Source organism: Thermobia domestica, chromosome 10 (genome assembly GCF_964235325.1).
Source record: "Thermobia domestica chromosome 10, izTheDome1.hap1.1, whole genome shotgun sequence".
Taxonomy (NCBI): Eukaryota; Metazoa; Arthropoda; class Insecta; order Zygentoma; family Lepismatidae; genus Thermobia; species Thermobia domestica.
In genome coordinates, this window is record NC_137463.1 from 258,570,338 (window position 1) to 258,591,727 (window position 21,390).

General features: G+C 34.8%; 1 protein-coding gene across 1 annotated transcript in view; it reads left to right on the forward strand.

The window, feature by feature from the left end:
• LOC145663170 (apyrase-like) overlaps positions 1–14,238 on the forward strand; it is an 89,146-nt gene extending 74,908 nt beyond the window's left edge. The window contains exons 5-9 of the mRNA XM_081729499.1: positions 1,287–1,450; positions 3,442–3,535; positions 7,868–8,038; positions 9,534–9,734; positions 12,750–14,238. Coding sequence (XP_081585625.1) covers positions 1,287–1,450; positions 3,442–3,535; positions 7,868–8,038; positions 9,534–9,734; positions 12,750–12,937 — 818 coding nt within the window. The 3' untranslated portion in view covers positions 12,938–14,238. The remainder of the gene's footprint in view (positions 1–1,286; positions 1,451–3,441; positions 3,536–7,867; positions 8,039–9,533; positions 9,735–12,749) is intronic.
• Positions 14,239–21,390: the final 7,152 nt, after the last annotated feature.

The following is a 21,390-nucleotide window of genomic DNA, read 5'->3' on the forward strand; positions in this document are numbered from 1 at the left end:
TTCAATCTTTACAATATGATGTGTATTTCGGATATTCTACGAGAATGTGGTAAATATTCAGAGAAACGATTCAATCTTTACAATATGATGTATATTTCGGATATTCTACGAGAATGTGATGGGTCTTCAGAGAAACGATACAGTCGTTACAATACGATGAGTATTCCTGACATTCTACGAGAATGTGGTAAATATTCAGAGAAACGATTCAATCTTTACAATATGATGTGTATTTCGGATATTCTATGAGAATGCGATGATTATTCAGAGAATCGATACTGTATTATATCAGCGATCATGGACTGTATTACATGAGAATCTTAGTTTAAAAAGGGAACATTTCCATTTCCATTTCTGTTGTTTTTTATATTATTATTATTCATTTCTTTCGTGATTCACATTTAACGGTTTCTGAACCTTTGAGATGAAAGTTTCACAATTAGGCCTTCTATACACTATAGGATAGATCCTAGGAAATCTCGTACGATTTTTTCTAGAGTCAAAATCTCAACATGTATGGCATCAGATCGCATGTCATTTCCTGTGTTCTGAACGATCCTATGAGATTTCTCTTGTTTAGAGCACGCTCTATTTCGGAAACAAAATTCGTAAGATTTCGATTTAAGCGACATCAGGTGAGAGAAAGTTAAAACAAATTTTTCTTTCCACCAGCTGTATCTGGGTAAAGAGCAAAAATACTCGACAAAATGGAGGGTGGTGAAGGACTGATGAGGCTACTGGTATGTTTTGATCTTTTATATTATGATTTTTATGCTATTTTAGAGGTATGCAATTTAACAACATGGCGCCTGGTATCAATATCAGTAAGATATGCAGTGTAATTACGTGTATGGCACAAAAGGGTAGGATTTCCTATGAGATATGTTGTAACATTTTTCCTCAGATAAATCCTAAGATATTTTCTAGGACTTATTTCATAGTGTATAGTAGCCTTACAGAGTTCACAGTAGACATGAATTAACGAGGTGGACATGTTCCATTTTGATAGAAACGATTAACTTTACATTGTGATTTCTACCAAAAAAAAAAAAAACTTCTTTTTTCTATAACCCCAGTTGCACAATCCGACATACCTCATCCGAAAGATTCAGAAATTGACAAAAGTGAATTTCGATAAAAAAAAAAAAAAATGTGAATTTTCCTTTTGAAAATTAGTTGCTTATATGTGTAATCATGTTTATACTTTTATCAGAGTATATTTGTGGATGTGTAATGTAATGGTCTTCCTCAATGTTGCGTAATGTTTCATGATTCTTTTATTCTAGATCCTTATGTTCTATCCCAATTACAACCTTGGAAGGAAGCGGTTGACGTCAAAGGAAAAGAAGTTATCGGATCTTCTAAGGTTCTGCTCGACTTCAACAATGGTGTTTGTTCAAGAGGCGAATGTAACATAGGGAATTTTATCACTGACGCAATGATTTCGAGTGTAAGTTGAAATCAACACAGAAAGTGCTATTATTATTTGGTTTAATGTATTACATATTTGCGGGCTACTGTATTTGTTTGTAGATACGCGGGTGTTCTGTTTATGCGCTATTATTGGCTGATGTGTGTGCTGGGTTAGGAGACATGAATAGTTTTCTGTCTTTACAGGGTTGCCAGGAGACAAGAGCAGTGAAAGTCAGTAGACATAGTCCATCTATCGTATTAGTTTGTTATTGCATATGATAGTTGAAGTGATTCTTTCGATAAATGGAACATAGCACCAAATAACGTTGCATGGCACACTTTGAAATGTGTTGAATGACAAGTGAAATCACAGTGCATGTAATATGAGTGAGATTTAATATCTTATACGTGGTCTGTATTTGTAAACACCAACACCTGCTTTTATTTTGTAAAAAAAAAAAAGTGCAAAATTAGTACAAAAAGGAGACGGGCATCATCGTCATCGTCAGATCAGGTGACAGAAAGAAAGCAACAGCGCCATCGCTGCCCAGTAAAAGGTATAAAACTTCAGGTAATGTCTTAATCGACATCAGTTTTGGCTGGTCAATTTTCCTTTTTTAGCTTGCCTGGAGCTTTGATGCCTCTTGCCCAGTTAGCTTGCCTGGAGCTTCGTGAACACTCGATCACTCTCTTGGCTTGCTTAGAGGTATGAGAAAATCTTTAGGCGTTACCTGCAACCACTTAGCTTGGCTGGAGCTCTGTGTTTTTTTACCCATCTAGCTTTCCTGGAGCTCTGTGGGAAATCAACCGCTCTTTGCTTGCCTGAAAATTCAAGCTAAGATATTTTTTCCTTATCCAGGAACATACTACAGGATTTATCTGTCTTTCTTGAATTCACTGAAATGCTCAGTACAGAGCTGTTCAGTGGGATGCTTCGATTTTACTTATTATACAGAAAACGGCTTAAAGAATCGGATGGGTGAAAATAACTAGGAATTTATAAAATTCTATAAACATTATAGCTAATATTACTGATTTCACGTTGAAAACAATATCATAATATAAAGTATTTATTAAGATTTCATGTTGTCTGCTTCACTAAGTTCAATTGTTGACTACTGGAAGCAGCATGTGTAATGTAAAAAAAAAAAAAAAAAAAAAAAAAAAACATGGCGAACAACTATCTATTCATGAGCCAGCTTTCTGGACATCGGCTTCAGTGGCGTGGACCTCACGAATTGCCAGCAAGAAATCCAGATCCCCTCCATGTAATGTTTTCTTGAGGGGGCTGCATTTAGAGGAAGGAGTACACGTCCAAACTTCAACTGATTTCCTTCAGAAAATCATCAATTGTATCCCTCGCCATTTGAGGGAACTGGTTAACAATACGTGTTCCTATGTTAAGATTTAACATATTATTGTGTTTACTTATGTAACAAAGGACGTGTACTTGTTTTTTTTTTTTTCTAATTAATAAGGATCTACATTACAGAATTTATTACAGTTTTTAAAATACTTAATTATTTTTCACAAACCCTATATGTACACGACTGCTCTCGCACAAATGTGATTAGTTTCAACGTATCCTGTTTGTTTTCTCAAAACATTTATGCGCATGCATGTAACTTCACGTAAAAACACTGCCCCTGACGATACTCTTACATATCTGACGTAACTTGTAAACAACGAAATTAGTTCACAATCATCATATATGTACAAATATATCAGAGGACGCTCCTTCGTGGCTATATGGTTAATGCAAAAGTCTTTAGTGTGGAAGACGTAGGTTCGATTCCCTGCGAGAAACCTAAATAAATATCATTAGATTCATAATACGAGGTACCATACATAACTAAGGTACATGTTAATCTTAATGTGTTCTCAAACGTGGAATGTTGGAATAGTTCTGAAATATATGAGTGTATAAAGTGTGTATTACATTTACAGTCGATTAGCAAAGTTTATATTTTTGAGAAGTAATGACGTGTTAAAAAATAACTTTTAGCTTACTGTATTGTTCATTTTCAGCTCGTGAAATCAGCTGAGCGAGGCTGGTGGACATTTGCACCAATCGCCATTTACAATTCAGGTGGCATTCGAAGTTCCATTGAAGACAAACCAGGTAATTTATATTAAAATGAACTAGGTTTATATGTTTGTGGTCAAGAAAAGTTTATATGTTTCTGGCCAATTATTTTGCCATGATATCTCGGGAACCACAAGCTCTAAAAAGATGCCGTTTTCACTGATCGATTGCAAACTTTGTGTAGATTGTCCAGTTCTAATTGAATAATTTTTTAAAAAAAATGTCACCGTTATTTCGTTATTACATTTTTAGGGGTACACTGGAAGTATTGAAATTAAAAAAAAATAAAGTATCATATTCTATAAGTTATATATTCCAACATCACACGTTTGTATGCGGAGTTAGTATATCTCTCGGGCGTTTGTTTCATGGCCCAATGATAATGAAAAACGAAGGATAACCATTTTTCCAGTCTAAGGTGAATCTTTATTATTTGGAGTGCTTTGCCCAATGAACACCATATATCGCTGATATAATTAATTGTGTGTGTAATGTATTTATTTGCTTATTACATACTGCATGCAAAAAGAAAAAAAACACTTATCATACATGAATCAGAAACTGCAACCGGAAATAGGCTTATATCTTACAAACAGTGCGAGATATTGAAAAAATAATCAAAAAAAATCTTCCCTTTATGATACCCCTTGCCGATTTTTATGAAGACATCTTTCACTTGTGTCTGTAAAGGGGCATGTACAGATGTGAGGAATGACAAGGAGATTCATGCTCATATATACATATATGGATCTCATATCCCGTAATTATGGGTATGGCAATTTCCTTGGTATCCTTCATAGATATCTCTCTTGCTTCACAAGTGCCCATCTTCCTACCGTCCTTGGAGCACCCCCTCCCTTATCCTCCTCGGTCCGAACGTCCCCTACAGGGGACATGAAATAACTTTAAAAAAAAAAGAAGTCTAGTGAGCAACGATTGGAGTTTGCAACGTCTCTACATATTGTTGATAGATGTCAGTACGTAATGTGATGTATTTTTCGCGCCAAAATTTTGTACGTCGCTTCTTAAATGTGTTGGAAATATGTCGTAGTTAGAAAGAATGGAATTTCAGCGAACAGATGTAGGTAAATATATTTATTTTTAGTTAGAGTTGTTCCTTGAATACTGAAGATAAGTTTAATTAATCATAAAAAAATATGGAAGACATGGAAAAAATATGGACAAAGAGTAATACGTCATTTGTACTTTCGTGGATAGTACAGTAAACCTGTAAACTTGAATGTTCCCTACAGGAAGGGACATGAGATTACTCGTAACCCACCGTAAGCACTAAAATTTTGAGGTCATTTTACGGGCATTTAGAGTCTATATTAAATATATGTAAAGGAAAATTAGAAATTTGAGACAAAAAAAATTGCCAGGACTGAGGAGGTTATGCCTCGAATTGTCCTTACATGACTCCAATATAAACAATATCTGCTTGTAAACTTACACAGTCGTTCTAACGCTAATACCATCTGCTAAAGAGGTAAGCTTTCTTGTCAAAATAAAGGAAACCTTACGTTTATTGCCAACTAGCAGCGTTCACCCCGCTTCGCTGGGGTCACCCCGGAACGCAATAAACCTTGTTAATTAGATAATTTTTACTTTTTCGCTTTCAAGTGATATGATAAAAACCATAGTAGATTGCAGTAAATGTTAACATTATATCGCCTGTCATTTATGTTAACCCGCCGAGTGACACGGTCATGCGGGTTGCATATAAATACGTTTATTTTTACCTATGATGAACTAACAAAGGATTTGTACGTTATGGACACTTGAATGGTCAATTATCTCAAGACACTGGTAATTGAAAATTAAAGTGATATGATAAAAACCATCTAGGGTCCAAATCCTAATAACCCCCCAAAAATGAAAGAAATTGGTTCAGCCGTATTAGCGTGATGAGGGAACAAAGGATTTGTGCGTTCTCTTTTATATATAAGATAAAAAAATGCTTAGATTTAAAACATTTTATTACACACAGCAGCTATAAAATGGTTACAAAGCATTATGGTATTGCTGAAAATCTCACGATATTTTGATCTTTCTAAAAGAAGATTGCGTATGTAAGAAAAAGGAAGCAAAATAATCTTCAAGAATGAAAATTTTACTCACAAATTCATGATTGAATTCGCAATTTTGCTGTTTTTATTTTTAATACGGTAGATACGAACTCCCGGATGAAATCAAACCTTGATAGGAGAAAAATTAAACATTGTGCCAAATTCTAGGAAGTTAGTAACCCTAATCTCTGCAGGTACTACATTCATTACAAGTTGTTCTTGTTCGAATTATAAACCTTTTATACAAATTAGCACAACCATCTAAAGCATGCCCATTGGGAGGTGTCCCGAAATCCTTATAAGGAGTCAAGTACACTTTTGGTCATTTTGAGCAATTTTACCTTTAAGAACTACATCAAAATTCACTTTTACAGCTTAAAAGATGAACATTCATTGTCCAGATGAATATAACAAATTAGTGTAAACTTTTCCTTGTAATTAAGTATTTCGTACCAACTTCATGTCTACTTTTCTTATAACTTTAATAATGTGGCTTCACCCCCTTGTGTTCTCATGGCTTGATTCCCTTGTGTTCTCAACACATCATATGATAAAAAAAAATATATATGATCCATATTATCTTCTACCAACATCTAGACCTCTAAGGAGGTTAACATTCGACTATATTGTGAATTCTCAACCAATGAACCTAATAAAAATTTCGCGATATCTATACATTGCTGGCAGAAGGGAAGGCGTAAAAGGTTAAAAAAAAGGATTCATTTTCAAGTGGTTGTATTGGTTGATTGAAATGGCATTTTCAACACCAAAGATATATGAGACAGCGTCTTCTATTCAAAGTAGGATTCAAACCACTACTTGAGTGTGTATCCAGGGTAATTGCCACTTCGAATGAGAATCAGATTCGAGACAAAGCATACACGGTTTGTTCAAAAGTATTCGGCTTCTATTCATTAAAAAATGTGTATCTATTTAGATACCATAGTTTTACGTAATATCCTTCGAAATAGTTCCCTTGGGCTGTGATACACACCTCTCAAAACAGTTCTTCAACTGTTGGAAACCTGGAACTCCTCTTTTTTTTGTGATTGCACGCAGCTCATCCGTTGCATTGTGCATTTGTGCATGATATCTTTTCTGAATTGAAGTTGGTTCCAATCAGGCACATTTTCAGCTGGAGAAGAGGCAGAAATGACATAGAACCACAGGTATACTATGTTTGGTCAATAAATGTGAAGAATAGGCGGGCTGTAGCATTCTTTTTGATGCTCATTGCTTCTGTTCCCAACGGCTGTCGACTCTTGCGCATGATTTCCGCTTAGGACTCTTAAAGCTGGACACATTTCAGTCATTTTATGAAAAACGAAATTTTGAAGCCGCTCATTTACACTTCACTCATCGGTGACTGATGGCTTCTACAGGCTGGAAAGAAAATAATAATGTGCATTAGGACCACCTACATACATGCATTAAACTAAACCTTCCTAGCTATATTTATTTACACCAAAATAATAATAATAATAATAATAATAATAATAATAACAAGGTCGAACTTTTTTAACAAACCTCCTATTCGTTAGCGACTAGGCTACAAAGGGCTATTCAAGTGTTTTAGGCTCACTGGTTGTTCCGTTCGAGGTTTCAGAATGATGTACACTATATATTAAATTAACATTTCGCTTAATTAAAAGACCAAGTTGTATACATTGACTTTTTTGTTTAGTTTGCCGACCGATCATTCCAAACTCTTTGCCGTATTTATACAATTATTTAAGAGCACACTTATCCGAGTCTTCGACTTCTACAAGGTTTGGTACACACTACCAACCTAATTAGTATATTAATCTTCAGGTATCTATACTTTTCTTGTTGAAAAGAAGGCATAATCTTCTAGAGCCATCCTTTTTAAAAAGAAAATTAAATCTTTTAAAAGATCTGGATTCAGAAACGTGTAACAGACTTTGAGACCTACGGACTTCAGTGACCACTTGACTGAAGTATTTATTATCTTAAAGAATCCGTATCGAAGGAACTACTGTACTTAACCTTTGCGATGAAATATTTAAAGAAACCTGTATTTATACACGTGTGAAGAAATAATAGTTCATAGTGGATCGGATAATATAATGAGAAACTGTGGTGGAATCCATTAGAAGCTATCAATAAACGAATAATCAGGTAACGAAACATATACTATCTGTGTAAAACTGAAACCTATACTGTACCTGTGTATGCATTATGTTTATCTTCAAGTGGTTGAAATATTAGATACACAGCTTGGAACCATACATTTTTTGACAATTTGGAAAGTTAGTTTCCTGTTTTTCTTTCTTTGTAGATGTTACGTTTGAAGATTTAGCCACAACATCACCATTCCAAAATACCATTGATACATTGGAGCTACAAGGCAAATACCTATTAGAAGTATTCGAACATGCTGTAAGCAGGGAGGAAAACAATCCTAATTCTACGCAGTCCACATTTTTCTTTGGATTTCTCCAAGTTTCAGGTAACGATTATCATTATCATTGTAAAATTACGTCTTGAAGTATTTGATAGTTGAGGTGGAGCAAGTGTGCTCAAACGGTAAGGGTTTCCTCGATGGATGGACCAATTGTAACGAAATTGTGCCTTGTGCTTTTGGTATCATTTGTTTTGGTGGACTCCACACATATAGAACGTGGCCAAGGGACGTCCATTGAGTATTCTATGCGATTCATACCTGTCCCGGGCCAATGTGGCTCACAGTGGAAATTTTAAGAATAGTGGAAATATACTCGGATTTCCCTTACATTTCAGTAGAATGATATGCCCGTCATAGTAGAAACTATAAGCATAATGGAAATATTCATAGGATTTCCCTTAGGTTACAGTGGGATCACTGGGATGTACCTATCAAAGTAGAAATTTAAGTATAATGGAAATATATCAGCGGGGTTTCCCTTAGATATCAGTGGAATATGTTATCACAGTGGAATCTTAGGCTAATGGAAATATCCGCGGCTTTCTCTCAGATTTCACTCAGATGATGTAGCTATTTGAGTGCAAACTATAAGAATAATGGATATATCTACGGAGTTTGCTTTTAGATTTCAGTGGGATGTGCATGTCATGTAACAGTATTTGGATGTTCGAAAGTTGTCTTTTTGTTCCTCGCGAACATCCCAGTATTTTCTCAAAGGTGTCCCGCGGGAAGTCACATTTCCAGGACATAAACGCTTCGCAAGGATTCCCACACGATGTCCACTAATATTCCAGGACTAACATCTTTTGAGTGTTAACGGACTGTCTCTGAGCTGCAAAGAAATGTTCTACATATGGAATTTACAAGTTCAATTGTTATGTTTTGTCTTTATCTATCTATGATAGAATTTTATTTCTTTTACCTTCCAACGAGAAAACTTAAGCAATAAATAAACCAAAGTTTGTGGTGCGCCGTTACGCGCTATGGGACGCACACCACAGTTTTTCATTTTAAGTTATTTAGCAAGTGTTCAATTTTCTGTAATTATTTACAAGTTAAATTTAAAACTTTATTACTAGAATGTACGTGTTTCTGTTCACGTTAGCAAGGAATAATGAGTTACATCCTGCAGAGTTGATAGTTGATTGAAAATTACAAAAAGATCAGGAAATGCTCAGAAAGTTCAAACACAAGCTAATTCTGAAAAAGAAGAAATAGAATTATTAAGGTTTTGAATCTAAAAGTAAACAAAGTAAGCTTGGGATGTATATATTGACTACATAGTTTAGATCTCGAATACAAATTAACTTGGAAATCACATTTAACTCATGCAGTAAAAGAATGTAAACAATTGCAGAACATCATTCGGAGCTTAAGTTCCACAAAATGGGACACTCACTCACACACTTTACATATCTCTTTCTAGCACATGTTTGTATCCAGTTATGTTAGCAAATTTTAAAAGGCTATAAAATTTTCATAATTATACTATTTCTGTACTGATTTTAAGATTTGTTTACTTTTCCTTCCTTTATTTAAGGTGTCCAGATTACGTATAACCTAACAAAACCCATCGGTAATAGAGTGAAAGAGCTTAAAGTTCGTTGTGGAAAGTGCAGAGTGCCAAACTTCGAACCTGTTAATCCAGAAGCTATGTATCGGATTGCAGTACCATCCTTTCTGGTTTCAGGTGGTGACGGATACTCAGTGATAACAAATAACGCTAAGAATCACACTACAGGTAACGTATAATCTATTCTTATACGTAGTGATAGTATGTCCTTCCTTAATTCTGAGTTTTACGCTTGTTCGAAGGCAAGTCATGCTGTAAAATATCAATTGACGATTAAATGTGTTCATTTATTGTACTCAGTATATTATTGGTTTACAATTGAATTTAATATTTACTCTGTACTTTTTCCCGGTCCGGTGGTCTCGGAGAAATTAAATGTCTACTAAAAGCAGGGAATTCGTATTATTATTCGGTTCAAAATCTTTTGTCGCCTCGAATCCTGTCGAGGAATTTTAAAATATATAAAACGATAATCATGCCTGTTGTTCTGTATGTTTGAGAAACATGGTCGCTTATTCTAAGGAAAGAATGCAGACTGAAAATACTTGAGAATAAGATCCTGAGATGATATTTGTACACAAGAGGAACGAGAATGGGGAATGGCGGAAACTTCATAACGAGGAACTACATAATTTATACGGTTTACCAAACAATGTTAGGGACATCAAATCTAGGAGTCTCAGGTGGGCAGGCCATATACCCAGAATGGGACAAAATAGGAATGCTTTCAAACTTTTAACTGGAAGTCCAATCGGAAAACGACCATTAGCAAGACTTAGGCGCAGATGGGAGGACAATATTATTAAGATGGATCTTGCAGAAATAGAAATACATCGTAGAAACTGAATCAAGTTGGCTAAGGATAGAAGTCAGTGGAGAGCTTTTGTGAACGTGGCATTGAACTTCCGGATTCCATAGGCCATAGAGTTAATTAGTCTTTTGAACAATGCTGTATAAAACAGCATATCCTCAACAATAGCAGAACTGTTTTCTTAAAGTGAACAGTGAGAGATGAGTAAAACATTTTATAGTTTTCTTAGGGATACATACAACTGACTGATAAATTATTTTTTCTTATAATGAGAACATAATCCTTCGATTGTTGCTAATATTAATTGAGTTGTACTTATTCCTGCTCCAAATATATATTCCTCAGAAATCAATAAGTAAAATACAATCCGATTTCGTAACTGAACCCCTTATTGCAGAAAGCAAACATGTCTACATTTCGTAATTTTGTAGGAGAGGAAAAAAAACTGTATAGAACTATCTTTACGCTATTTCCACTACTTTTCCTTTAATGATAGAAGTACCGTACATGATAGAAGTATGTGATTAAAATACACATGCAAAATTTGTGTTTCACCTAAGAAGGTAGAGGGGGGCACTTTTTTGTGTTTCGGACATGTTTCCTTTCTGCAGTAAATAGATTGTTCAAACAAATTGTATCCAGTTGGCTAAGGATAGAAGTCAGTGGAGAGCTTTTGTGAACATGGCATTGAACCTCCGGGTTCCATTAAATTGATTAAAGGAAACGACTATAAAATTAATAAATATCCTTTATTGGAAGGAAACTTAATTGTTAAACATTCTTGAATAATATGTGAGTTGTGTAATTACAAATTAATCAGTCATCTTTGTCATCAGAACGTGTTTCCGCTGTGATGGGTCAGGATGCTATTGAACTCCAAATTAGCATCTTTTCTTGAGTTATGTGGACCAAGATGTCAGCCATTTTCTTATTACTTATGGGCAGGACAGAGTGTTTAAACGAGTTCCTCAGCCTAAAAGTATTCACTGTCAAGCTACCAATATTCATGTTACACTGAACACTATGTAGATTTAGATATGAGAAGTACATCTCATGGTATTTTGAAATGTTGAAAGTCGTTTTAGGTGTTTAGAGGCTTTTTGCCATAAAAATGATCGCTCAGACACGCTATTTTGTAAAAGTCAGGCCATCAGAAATTCTTGTCAATGAAATCAGTCGCTTTCATTTGAACAATGGAAAACTTGTTGGAGATGGTTGAGGAAGTTTTAATGAGCCCAACAACGTCATCCACTGTTTAGTTTTCCTCCTTTCTCAGCTTCTTCAATATTATCCCGAAATCCCTATCTTTCGGCATGAAGGAGTGACCTCTAACGGGAAAACTACAGTCTCATTTACTGTCGATAGGGAACTCGTTCGGGACAAGTTTCTTTTCTGCAGTAAACGGAAAATTAAAAGTGTCGCGATGCCCATTGTTATTGAGCGGACAAGCGTCATTTCGGTTCTAAACGATGCATTGACCTATTACAAACCATTATCGTCACAAAAAAGGAAATGTGTAGAGGTTGGACATGTTTGTTTTCTGCAGTAAGCGGTTCAAATATTTATAAGTTATAGTGATGTCAAAGTAAAAACAAAATCGAATTTCGTATTTCATATATTTTCATTTTTACAGGTATGCATGCGCACGTCTAGATTTCCGTAGTTGCCACATTTATTTTTCTCACCCGATGTATTGGGATTATATTAGTTAATTACACCCAAATTAACGTATTAGCTAAACTCCAAGCAGACTAAATACCAAAAAGTACACCCTCCTTAGTACAGAACTAATACTTCACTAACTAATCACGTGACTAGCGCTGGATTAATTAAGTTTCTTTGAATGTTGCCCAATGTCTTTTACGTAATATTCTACAGTACATCTGAACTTTAGTTAACTATACAAAAACCTCTCAAACTGAAATAAGGGTATATTCCCACCCGTTACTGTGGTAATGTCAATATTTTTTCGTATACATACTCTCTGGTTATTGTAGATTATGCTACTCCTTAATTTGGTCTCATTTCTTAATTTTGTTTGGTAAAAATATTTTTAAAGAAAATTCTTTTCTCACCTTCATCTGTTCAAAATCTAAAACCTTGCCACTATTCTTTTCACACTAACGGTCACACAATCTGGGATGTCAGGCATCACCACTTACACTTTTTTCAGTATTTTTAGCATGCATAGTACAGAAAATTATACCAGTAACGATAGAAACGAGCAGGATGTTACCATAACACTTCCGGTCCATTAGAAAAATAGGGAAAAAATACATATTTTAGGTGTAGAGCCATTGTATATCATTTATTTATATTACTGTAATTTAACACTTACTTGCTTACATCTTAATTATTTCTTCTTTTTACAGGAGAAACTGATATTGATATATTTTTGGAATATTTTAAGAAGCAGAGCCCTATAATCCAAGGCATTGAGAACCGTATATCCTTAATTACTGAAAACGGCGAGATGAAAGATGACGGAAGCCATGCGTCTAATGTTACAATCACATCTTTCTTGATGATGATTCTTCTGTTTGTATCAAGACTTCTTTAGTTTCTGCAAAATTGCTTCTCCACGTTGAGTACTGTACATACTTCAAAACATTAGTATCTACTTTCAAACAATTAATTCATTTAATGTTTCTGTGATAGTTTGTTTGTATAAACATACATATATTAGACCTACGTTAATAGTGTTGCGACATTTTTTCGAGGGGGAGTTTGACGTATGACCTTTGGTATATTCAGAGGTTAGTTTTTTCTTCGGATATATATAAGAAAAAAGTCATTTTCAAGGTCTGATACTATTTTAAAACATAGTTTCATTCTCATCAGAGATAAACGGACTGTAAATATTACGTCTTTCCCAAGATCAGTAACTCACAATACTCGATAGTCTGAGAAAATGTATGGATTTTAGACCATGATGCATTTCTGGATATATTAGAGGATACCTTGACACCTAATATTTGTTACAATTTTATGAACTTTTGATTATTTAGTACTGTCATATAGATCTTCCTATATTGTCGCAACAACTTAAGGATAAACCAGAAAGTAAGTCCTCTTGAATACTTTAGCTGAGAGGTCTCATTTTTTTTTCTTACGAGTTCTCAAGAAACTCAAATTTAGACACTTTGATGTAGTGCCATCTATTTACAGTACTTGTATAAAGAATGCAAAAAAAGAAAAGTCACCTTTAAGGATACCAAAACGAAAATAAATAATTAAACCGAATATTAGGTAAGGTTAATAATGTAAATGTTTCATTAAAATCCCATAACTCAAGTAAACAGGTACTGTATAGTAAAAGAAAATTGTAGCGGAGATTTGTCTATAATGACATTTCTGCTGATAGCAAGCAAACTCGTATTGAAAATCTAGTCTTTTGTTTTCATTGGAGTTTATTAACAATAGTGGAAAGGATGAGGATGGAAAACATGTTAAAACTTTGTGGGAGGACTGTTCAAATTAACTCCAATGTAGAATGATCTGCCAAATTGGATTGAATGCATGACATGCCGTAAGTGGGTACATGACGTTTGCACTAGACTAGATTCAAATATTTGTATATTTATGATATGTATTGGAAATGAACAAGTGCTAATTCATGGATTGGCAATTCTTAAAAGCTATTTATTATTTTTAATATAATTAAAAAGAAGTCTGATTCATAGTTCAGAGTTTATTTTTAAGGGTATGTGGAATCATGGATACTACCATAAATCAACTATATTCAAGTGCTTGATGATTTTTTTTATTTTCTTTGAAGCAACTGGCAAGTTAATGTTATCTAAACTTACTATTATAATATAAACTATTGGAAAATTACTTCAATCTTATCCTTTAAGAATTTTAGCGATCACTTTTAATGTTATATATGATAGTGTCTTACTATCATATATAACATTAAGACATTATATATATATATATATATATATATATATATATATATATATATGTATTATGTATGTGTAAACACATTAAAACATTATGTATGTGTATATATAACATTACTTAATGTGATTTCTACGTATTAAGTAATGCAGTCTAACATCACACCACAATTGTACAAAAGTAGAATAGAAATCACTATTTATTAAATGTTATTGATATGTTTTTTACTAACCAAGCAAATTGAACGCCTTGATTACCACTTTAGGATGCAGCGTCCAAGTAGTATTCGAGATCAGAAACTAATGTATTTTTGAATTAAACGTTAAACGTTTTAATCCTTCTTACAAATACGAGGAAAGTTGAAAAGTCTTTGTGCTTACTTTTTATTTATTTATTTATTTATTTGAGCGTGTAATACATTTTAATATAAATCGAGATATATATGAGTGATGCGATAGGCTTTTCTTGGAACAGCCCCAGTGTAATTTCCGATTTCTTCCACGGCGCGGCGCTATTATCAGTTGCCAAAAATGACGGAGTGCTCAGGACTTCATCGCCATATGAGGAGCGATTTTTTTTTTTTTTTTACTTTTTATTTTTCCTATTGCGCAAGGGACACAAAACCATAGATAGAGTTTATCTTCCCCCTCTTCGTCCAAGAACCAACTTATTGTGACAAACCCAGTCAAATGAAAAATGTGTATCAAGGACTCTCCATCTGTAAGTAAGATAATAGATAAAAATATGCATGCACCAGAATGTTTAAAAAAGAAGGTCAGTGACACGTTAACACAAATAGGTAGAACTAACTTGCAAATATATTTCCAGAATTGTCGTAGCTTACGATGTAAAAGTGAAATATTTTACACTAATGTTTTATCTTCTAACTATGATATTATTATAGCTGTTGAAAGTTGGTTGTGTGAGGGTTACTATAATTCTGAATATTTTGATGACAGATACACGGTATTTCGTCAAGACAGGAACTTGAAACTATTTGGGACATCAAAGGGAGGGGGTGTAATAATAGCAATACATTCAGATTTCAATGTTCAGTTTGTTAATTCATATGATGCAGGACTTGAATGTATTCTAATCAAACTTATAAATAAATCATTAGTTGTGTATATTTGTGCTTTGTATATAGGGCCAGAATCGAAAATAAGCACTTACGAAAACTTCTATCAATTCATTGAAAGTAATTGCCCAGTGGGTAGCTCTATTCTCTGTATTGGGGACTTCAACCTCCCGGAAATTAGCAATTCTATGTTTGACTTCACTCATTCCTCAACTAAATGTAAAAGCCTCCTCAATTTCCTGTCACTCTATAATTTAACTATGTATAATAATATACAAAATACCAATAACCGTACATTGGACCTAGTACTCTCGAATGCATGCGAAATTGAAGTAAACCGTGAAAATTCACCATTGGTACCTATAGACAATCACCATCCCCCCTTAATTAAAGCGCTTTCAGTTAAACGTTTTCCGAAACAAAAAGTAAACAATAGATCATCTGGTTTTAATTTCAGAAAAGCCGATTATCATAAATTGTATTTAGAACTTTCAAAAGTTAATTGGAATTGCCTTTCATATTCAAATGACGTAAATAAAGCTGTAGAAACTTTTTATCAATTAATTGATGACGTATTTAAACAATGCATTCCAACTAAAAAGAATCCCAGTAATAAAATCTTTCCTGTCTGGTTTGACTCAGAAATAATTCGAAAAATCAAACAAAAATCGTACTATCACAAAAAGTGGAAGAACACAATAGACAATAATACATATTACCGTGATAAATTCTGTAGTTTAAGGACGGAGGTAAAGACAAAAATTGCGAAAGCATACAAAGAATTCGTAGCTAACTCCGAGAATTGCATAGCAGATGATCCAACAAACTTTTGGAATTTTATCAAAAATAAAACAAGGCATTTGACTAATGGCCCCCTTATGTATAATGGTGAAAGTCTACAGTGTAACAGGGATATTGCGGAGGCTTTTGCACATTATTTTAAGTCTGTTTACAATCATGAACCTGTGAGTTATAACACTGATGCTCTAATGTCACACGAACCTAGAAGTATATTACTCGATATTTTCCAAATCACTGAAATAACAATATCAGAAATAGAACATGCCATTAAAAGGTTGAAATCTAGAACAGCGTGTGGCCCTGATGGTATCCCACCTTACAAGGGAACTATTGATATCATAAAACATCCTATACATATACTATTAAACATGTCCGTAAAATATAATGTTTTTCCAGACCGATGGAAAGAAAGCTTGATATGTCCTATTCCAAAAACTAGCAATGCTAAAAATATAGAAAGCTTTAGACCAATTGCAATTCTATCCCCATTTGCAAAAATTTATGAATATATAATACACAATCGTTTACTTAATCATGTTAGATCCAGTATCTCTGTATACCAACACGGATTTCTCAAGAATAGATCCACTTCAACTAACTTGACAATTATAACAAACTTTATAGCTTCAGAACTAGACAAAGGTGGGCAGGTGGATGTAATCTATACAGACTTTCAGAAAGCGTTCGATTTAGTTAACCACGACATTTTGCTTGAAAAACTAGCTCTTATGAATCTTTCTAAGTAAGCATTAGTACTGTTCACATCATACTTACGTGATCGCAAACAATCTGTAGCTTACAAAGGTCATATCTCCAACAATTTTAATGCTACATCGGGAGTACCGCAAGGATCAAACCTTCGACCTTTATTATTCCTCATCACTATCAATGACATAACTAAGCACATCAAGAAATCGCATACTTTACTCTTTGCAGATGACTTAAAATTATATGCTCAAATTAAATCACTTGAAGACTGTAAAAACCTCCAGGAAGACTTGGAAAATGTAAAACACTGGTGCCACGTGAATAAATTTAGCCTAAACATAACTAAATGTAAAGCTATTACATTTACTAGAAAAGGAAAATACATAAATTATGATTATACTATTGACGGTATAAATCTTTGTAGGCCGGAAACTGTTAAAGACCTTGGTGTTACCTTCGACCCGAAACTGACTTTCGCAAATCACATTGAAACTATTGCAAACAATGCTTATAAGAGTCTTGGATTTGTTTGTCGTGTAAGTAGAGACTTTCGTAGCCACATGACAATTTTAAAACTATATTATTCGTATATAAGATCCCAACTGGAATACGCTTCTGTTATTTGGACTCCTCATAATGGAAAATATATCCAGATGATTGAAAGAGTGCAGTGTAAGTTTTTGAGATTACTAATGTATAAAAAAACTGGAATGTACCCAGCATACATATCATACCCAGAACTAACAAACAATTTCAATATACCGACATTAGAGCAACGTAGGTATGTTAATGATTTAGTTTTTCTACATAAAATAATAAATAATAAAATTGATTGCATAGAACTAAGTTCTAATATATTTCTGCATGTTCCGACGTCTAGAACGAGGTTAAGCAATAGTAGTACCATGTACTGTAAGAAAGCACGCACTGACATCATGTATAAATCCCCTTTATGGAGAATGAGCTCTCACTACAATAATATTGAAGAAAAGTGTGAAATGATAGACATATTCAATATGTCTGAAAAAATGTTTAGGAACACAATTTGTAGTATGATGAGCTGAGTTAATTAATGAAACAATAAAAATTTCTGTATGTTTTTCTTCTGTAAAAATAATGATATTTTACCATATATGTAAACAAACACTGTAAATGGGCAGGACGCCTGTTGTGTTGTTGTTACAATAAATAAATAAATAAATAACCAGAGGGAAATGGATCCGGTGTATGGGGACAATTGTTAAGCAGTGCGAAGTGTGCAGTGATAGTGTAAGGTGTTCAAAAATGGACGAGAAAATGCACAGGACAATGAGCGATCGAGCTCCTTACCGACATCGGCAGCCTTCGCGTGTTGACTAAATGATAAAAGCGGATGGATATGCTCATCTAAAGGACATTGCCATGGAACTTTACATTTCCTATGGTAGTGTTTATTTTATTGTCGACCATTCGTTGGGGTACTGCAAAACTTCATGTCGGTGGATTTCTAAGCTTCTTACTGATGGTAACAATAGCAAGCGAATGGTACCGTGATGCATTTGCAGTGTTACGTCGAGAAGGGCGACAATTTTCTGAACCTCATTGTCACTGGCTGAGAAACGTGAATATTGCATTACATCCCGAGTCAAAACAGCAGATCGTGGTATGGAAAAATCCCATTTTGCCAGTACCGAAAATATTCCGAAGAAAATCATCGACCGGTAAATTGGTGCTCCCAGTGTTTGGGGACAACCTAAGAGCACTTCTACTGGAATTCCTGTCAAGAAGTGAAACCATCAACACAGAACGGTACTGTCGCATACTCACCATCTGCGAGCAGTCATTAGGAAACAGCGTCAAAGTATTTGAGATGTTGACGATGTGGTTTTCCTCCATGACACCGCAAAACTGTACGTGGCGTATAATCGTCAAACTTCATTCTTGGGCGTAGGAAATTATGGAGCATTCCCCCTTACAGTCCAAACTATGTCCCCGGCGATGACAACCCATTTGATCCAATGAAGAAATTCCTGGCATAACAGAGGTTCACTGAAGCAGAAAACTTGTTTGTTGTTGATTCCCTGATCAGCTGGATGCCTTCTACGAAGCGGGCATCGAGAAATTTATGGTAGGGAGGAACAAGGGCCTCAATAGATGTGGAAAAATAGACAAAGGAGCGTAGGATGTTGTGTATAGGAGGGGGCAAGAGTAAGTTGAAGATGAGCATAAGAATGGTAAAACTAACGGAGAGAAATTATACATATTACAACACTACTATCATACGACAATAACAAGTTATTGTGGCGAACAAACAAACATATGTGATGTTGGTGCATAGAAAGATAGAAAATATAGTTAAGCAAATTTGTTTTTCCATACTTTGATGGAATATCGTAGTGCTAGCCTATGAGCCATCCGACATGAGTTACAATGTAATAGAAAGAACAAGTAATAACCACTTTTTACTACATATCACAAAGAACACATTGCATTCCTTTCGCACTGGTTTTATGAGGTAACTGTAAGTAGTCCATTATATGAGTAGGGGAAAGGAGTATATTGGGGCAGGTTTATACGTGCGTACTATTGCCTGACACAAATAACATGTGGAATACGATAATTAAAAATTTAAAAAAAAAACTGTAAACCTGAGGAATATGTCAACGAAAACAAGAAATTTAAAGCATATCATACAAGGAAGTTCATAACCAAATTATTATGAAAAGAATGCATGTCTTCAGACGGATTTTAAAGCTTAACAACCCGTTTCACACAATTTCAGGTTAAAATTCTGTTTTCTCAAGCTTCTTATAAGGTTGCGACCATTAGGAATGTTGTGCCTGGTTTTGCGCAGTGTGGTATTGCTCCACAGACATCCAGATATTCCCACTGATGTAGATCGAAAGCGAGTCTGAGAACGATTCTAGTAATGATGCCACTGACGGAAAATATTTCTTCAATTACAAGTAATGTATAGAAGTTCCCTGAAGCTCACTGTTCATCAAAAGATACACACTGACGTCATATTCCCCAGTAATTACAATAAAACTTCCACCTTCAGTCACAAGTTCTTCAACTTCAAAGTCAAATCAGCTGGAGGCTACATAAATAGGAAACACGAATTCAGCGCAAGAAGCCCGTGTTTGATTTCCGACGGGAGCTCATGTGGTTCGGATCCCACATTAAAATGTAAGTTCGAGTCTTATATAGCCTCACTGCTGAAAGGAATACTAAATTAAAATTAACTAGCAGAAAGTCTGAAATACTAACATCATCAGTTTTTAAGCAGATTTTATCTCAAGAATTAAGTCGTACAAAGGCTACCAAGAGTCGTGTCAAGCGGATTGGAATTGTGCAAAGAAAATTGAAATTTAAAAGCGCTTCCAATAATGTAAGTTAGAAAAATGATAAGTATCCTACACAAATGTCCACCGTACGATGGTTCATTTTATATACCGGGTGGCCCATTTTAATCTTTCCACGGAAATATCTCGAAAACAGTTGAACGTAAATGAACCGAATAAAAGCTCAAATAGGAAATGTTATGGGGCACACTGAATGGTGTTGTCGCTGTGCCTCTCAGGGCCGCCCTTCATGGGGGCCCAGGGCCCAACTTTAAAATTTTAAATGGAAACATGGGTCGAGTGATACTTCGTTCGATAAATCTCTAAAAACTAAAAAGCGTTGTGACGAAAGATTTTTCATATCGGTCACAGTATTCAAGATGGCCGCCAAGACATGTTGTCTGTATCAGATAAAACTTCCAGTACCACTAATATGAAAACAGTTGGAGATAAATGAACAGAATAAAACTCGTATAGGAAATCACAGAGGGTATTTATCATTGCACGACTCGAGAATAATGCAACGGAGAAAAAGATTATTAAAGTATAATTGACACAATGCAAAAGCGAAAATGCAATTCTTAGAAAATGATTTTTCCGATCTCGCTCCGTAAGTGCATGAACGGGTATGAATGATAAAATCTCAATTGAGAACTCCACTTTTACTTGCAATAGGCAAGGGCGCCGATTCTGGGGGGCCCGGGGCCCCTAAAGCTCATGTGGATTCCCCTATTGTATTTATGAATATACAATATTCTGCATAATTTGAATGCAATTTGTTTTATATATACCTTCTGCATCTGAATGTGACCCCCCAAATTTACAGAGAAATCGGCACCCTTGGCAATAGGTATGGTTTGTCTGAAAACACTTCTGTGTGCAAGTGACTGGTACTGTAATGAATAAAAATAAAATGAAATTTAAGTTAAGCACCCATTTACATTGCGAAGTGTGATTGGATAGGAAAAAAGAGCAACTGAGATGAGAAGCAAAGGTTTCAATAATACGTTTTTGGAACTTGCAAACATTTTGCCCGCCGCTTCGCTCCTGATAATTTAACGCAATGTGTGCAAGATGTTTGGGAGGCATCTGCATCAGTATGTACCGTTTCGTTGCTGAGGATTACAACTGAGGTTGTCGCTGAAAGTTATTCGGAATGTAACTGTGGACAACATCTCAGTGAAGCTCATATTCTATCAT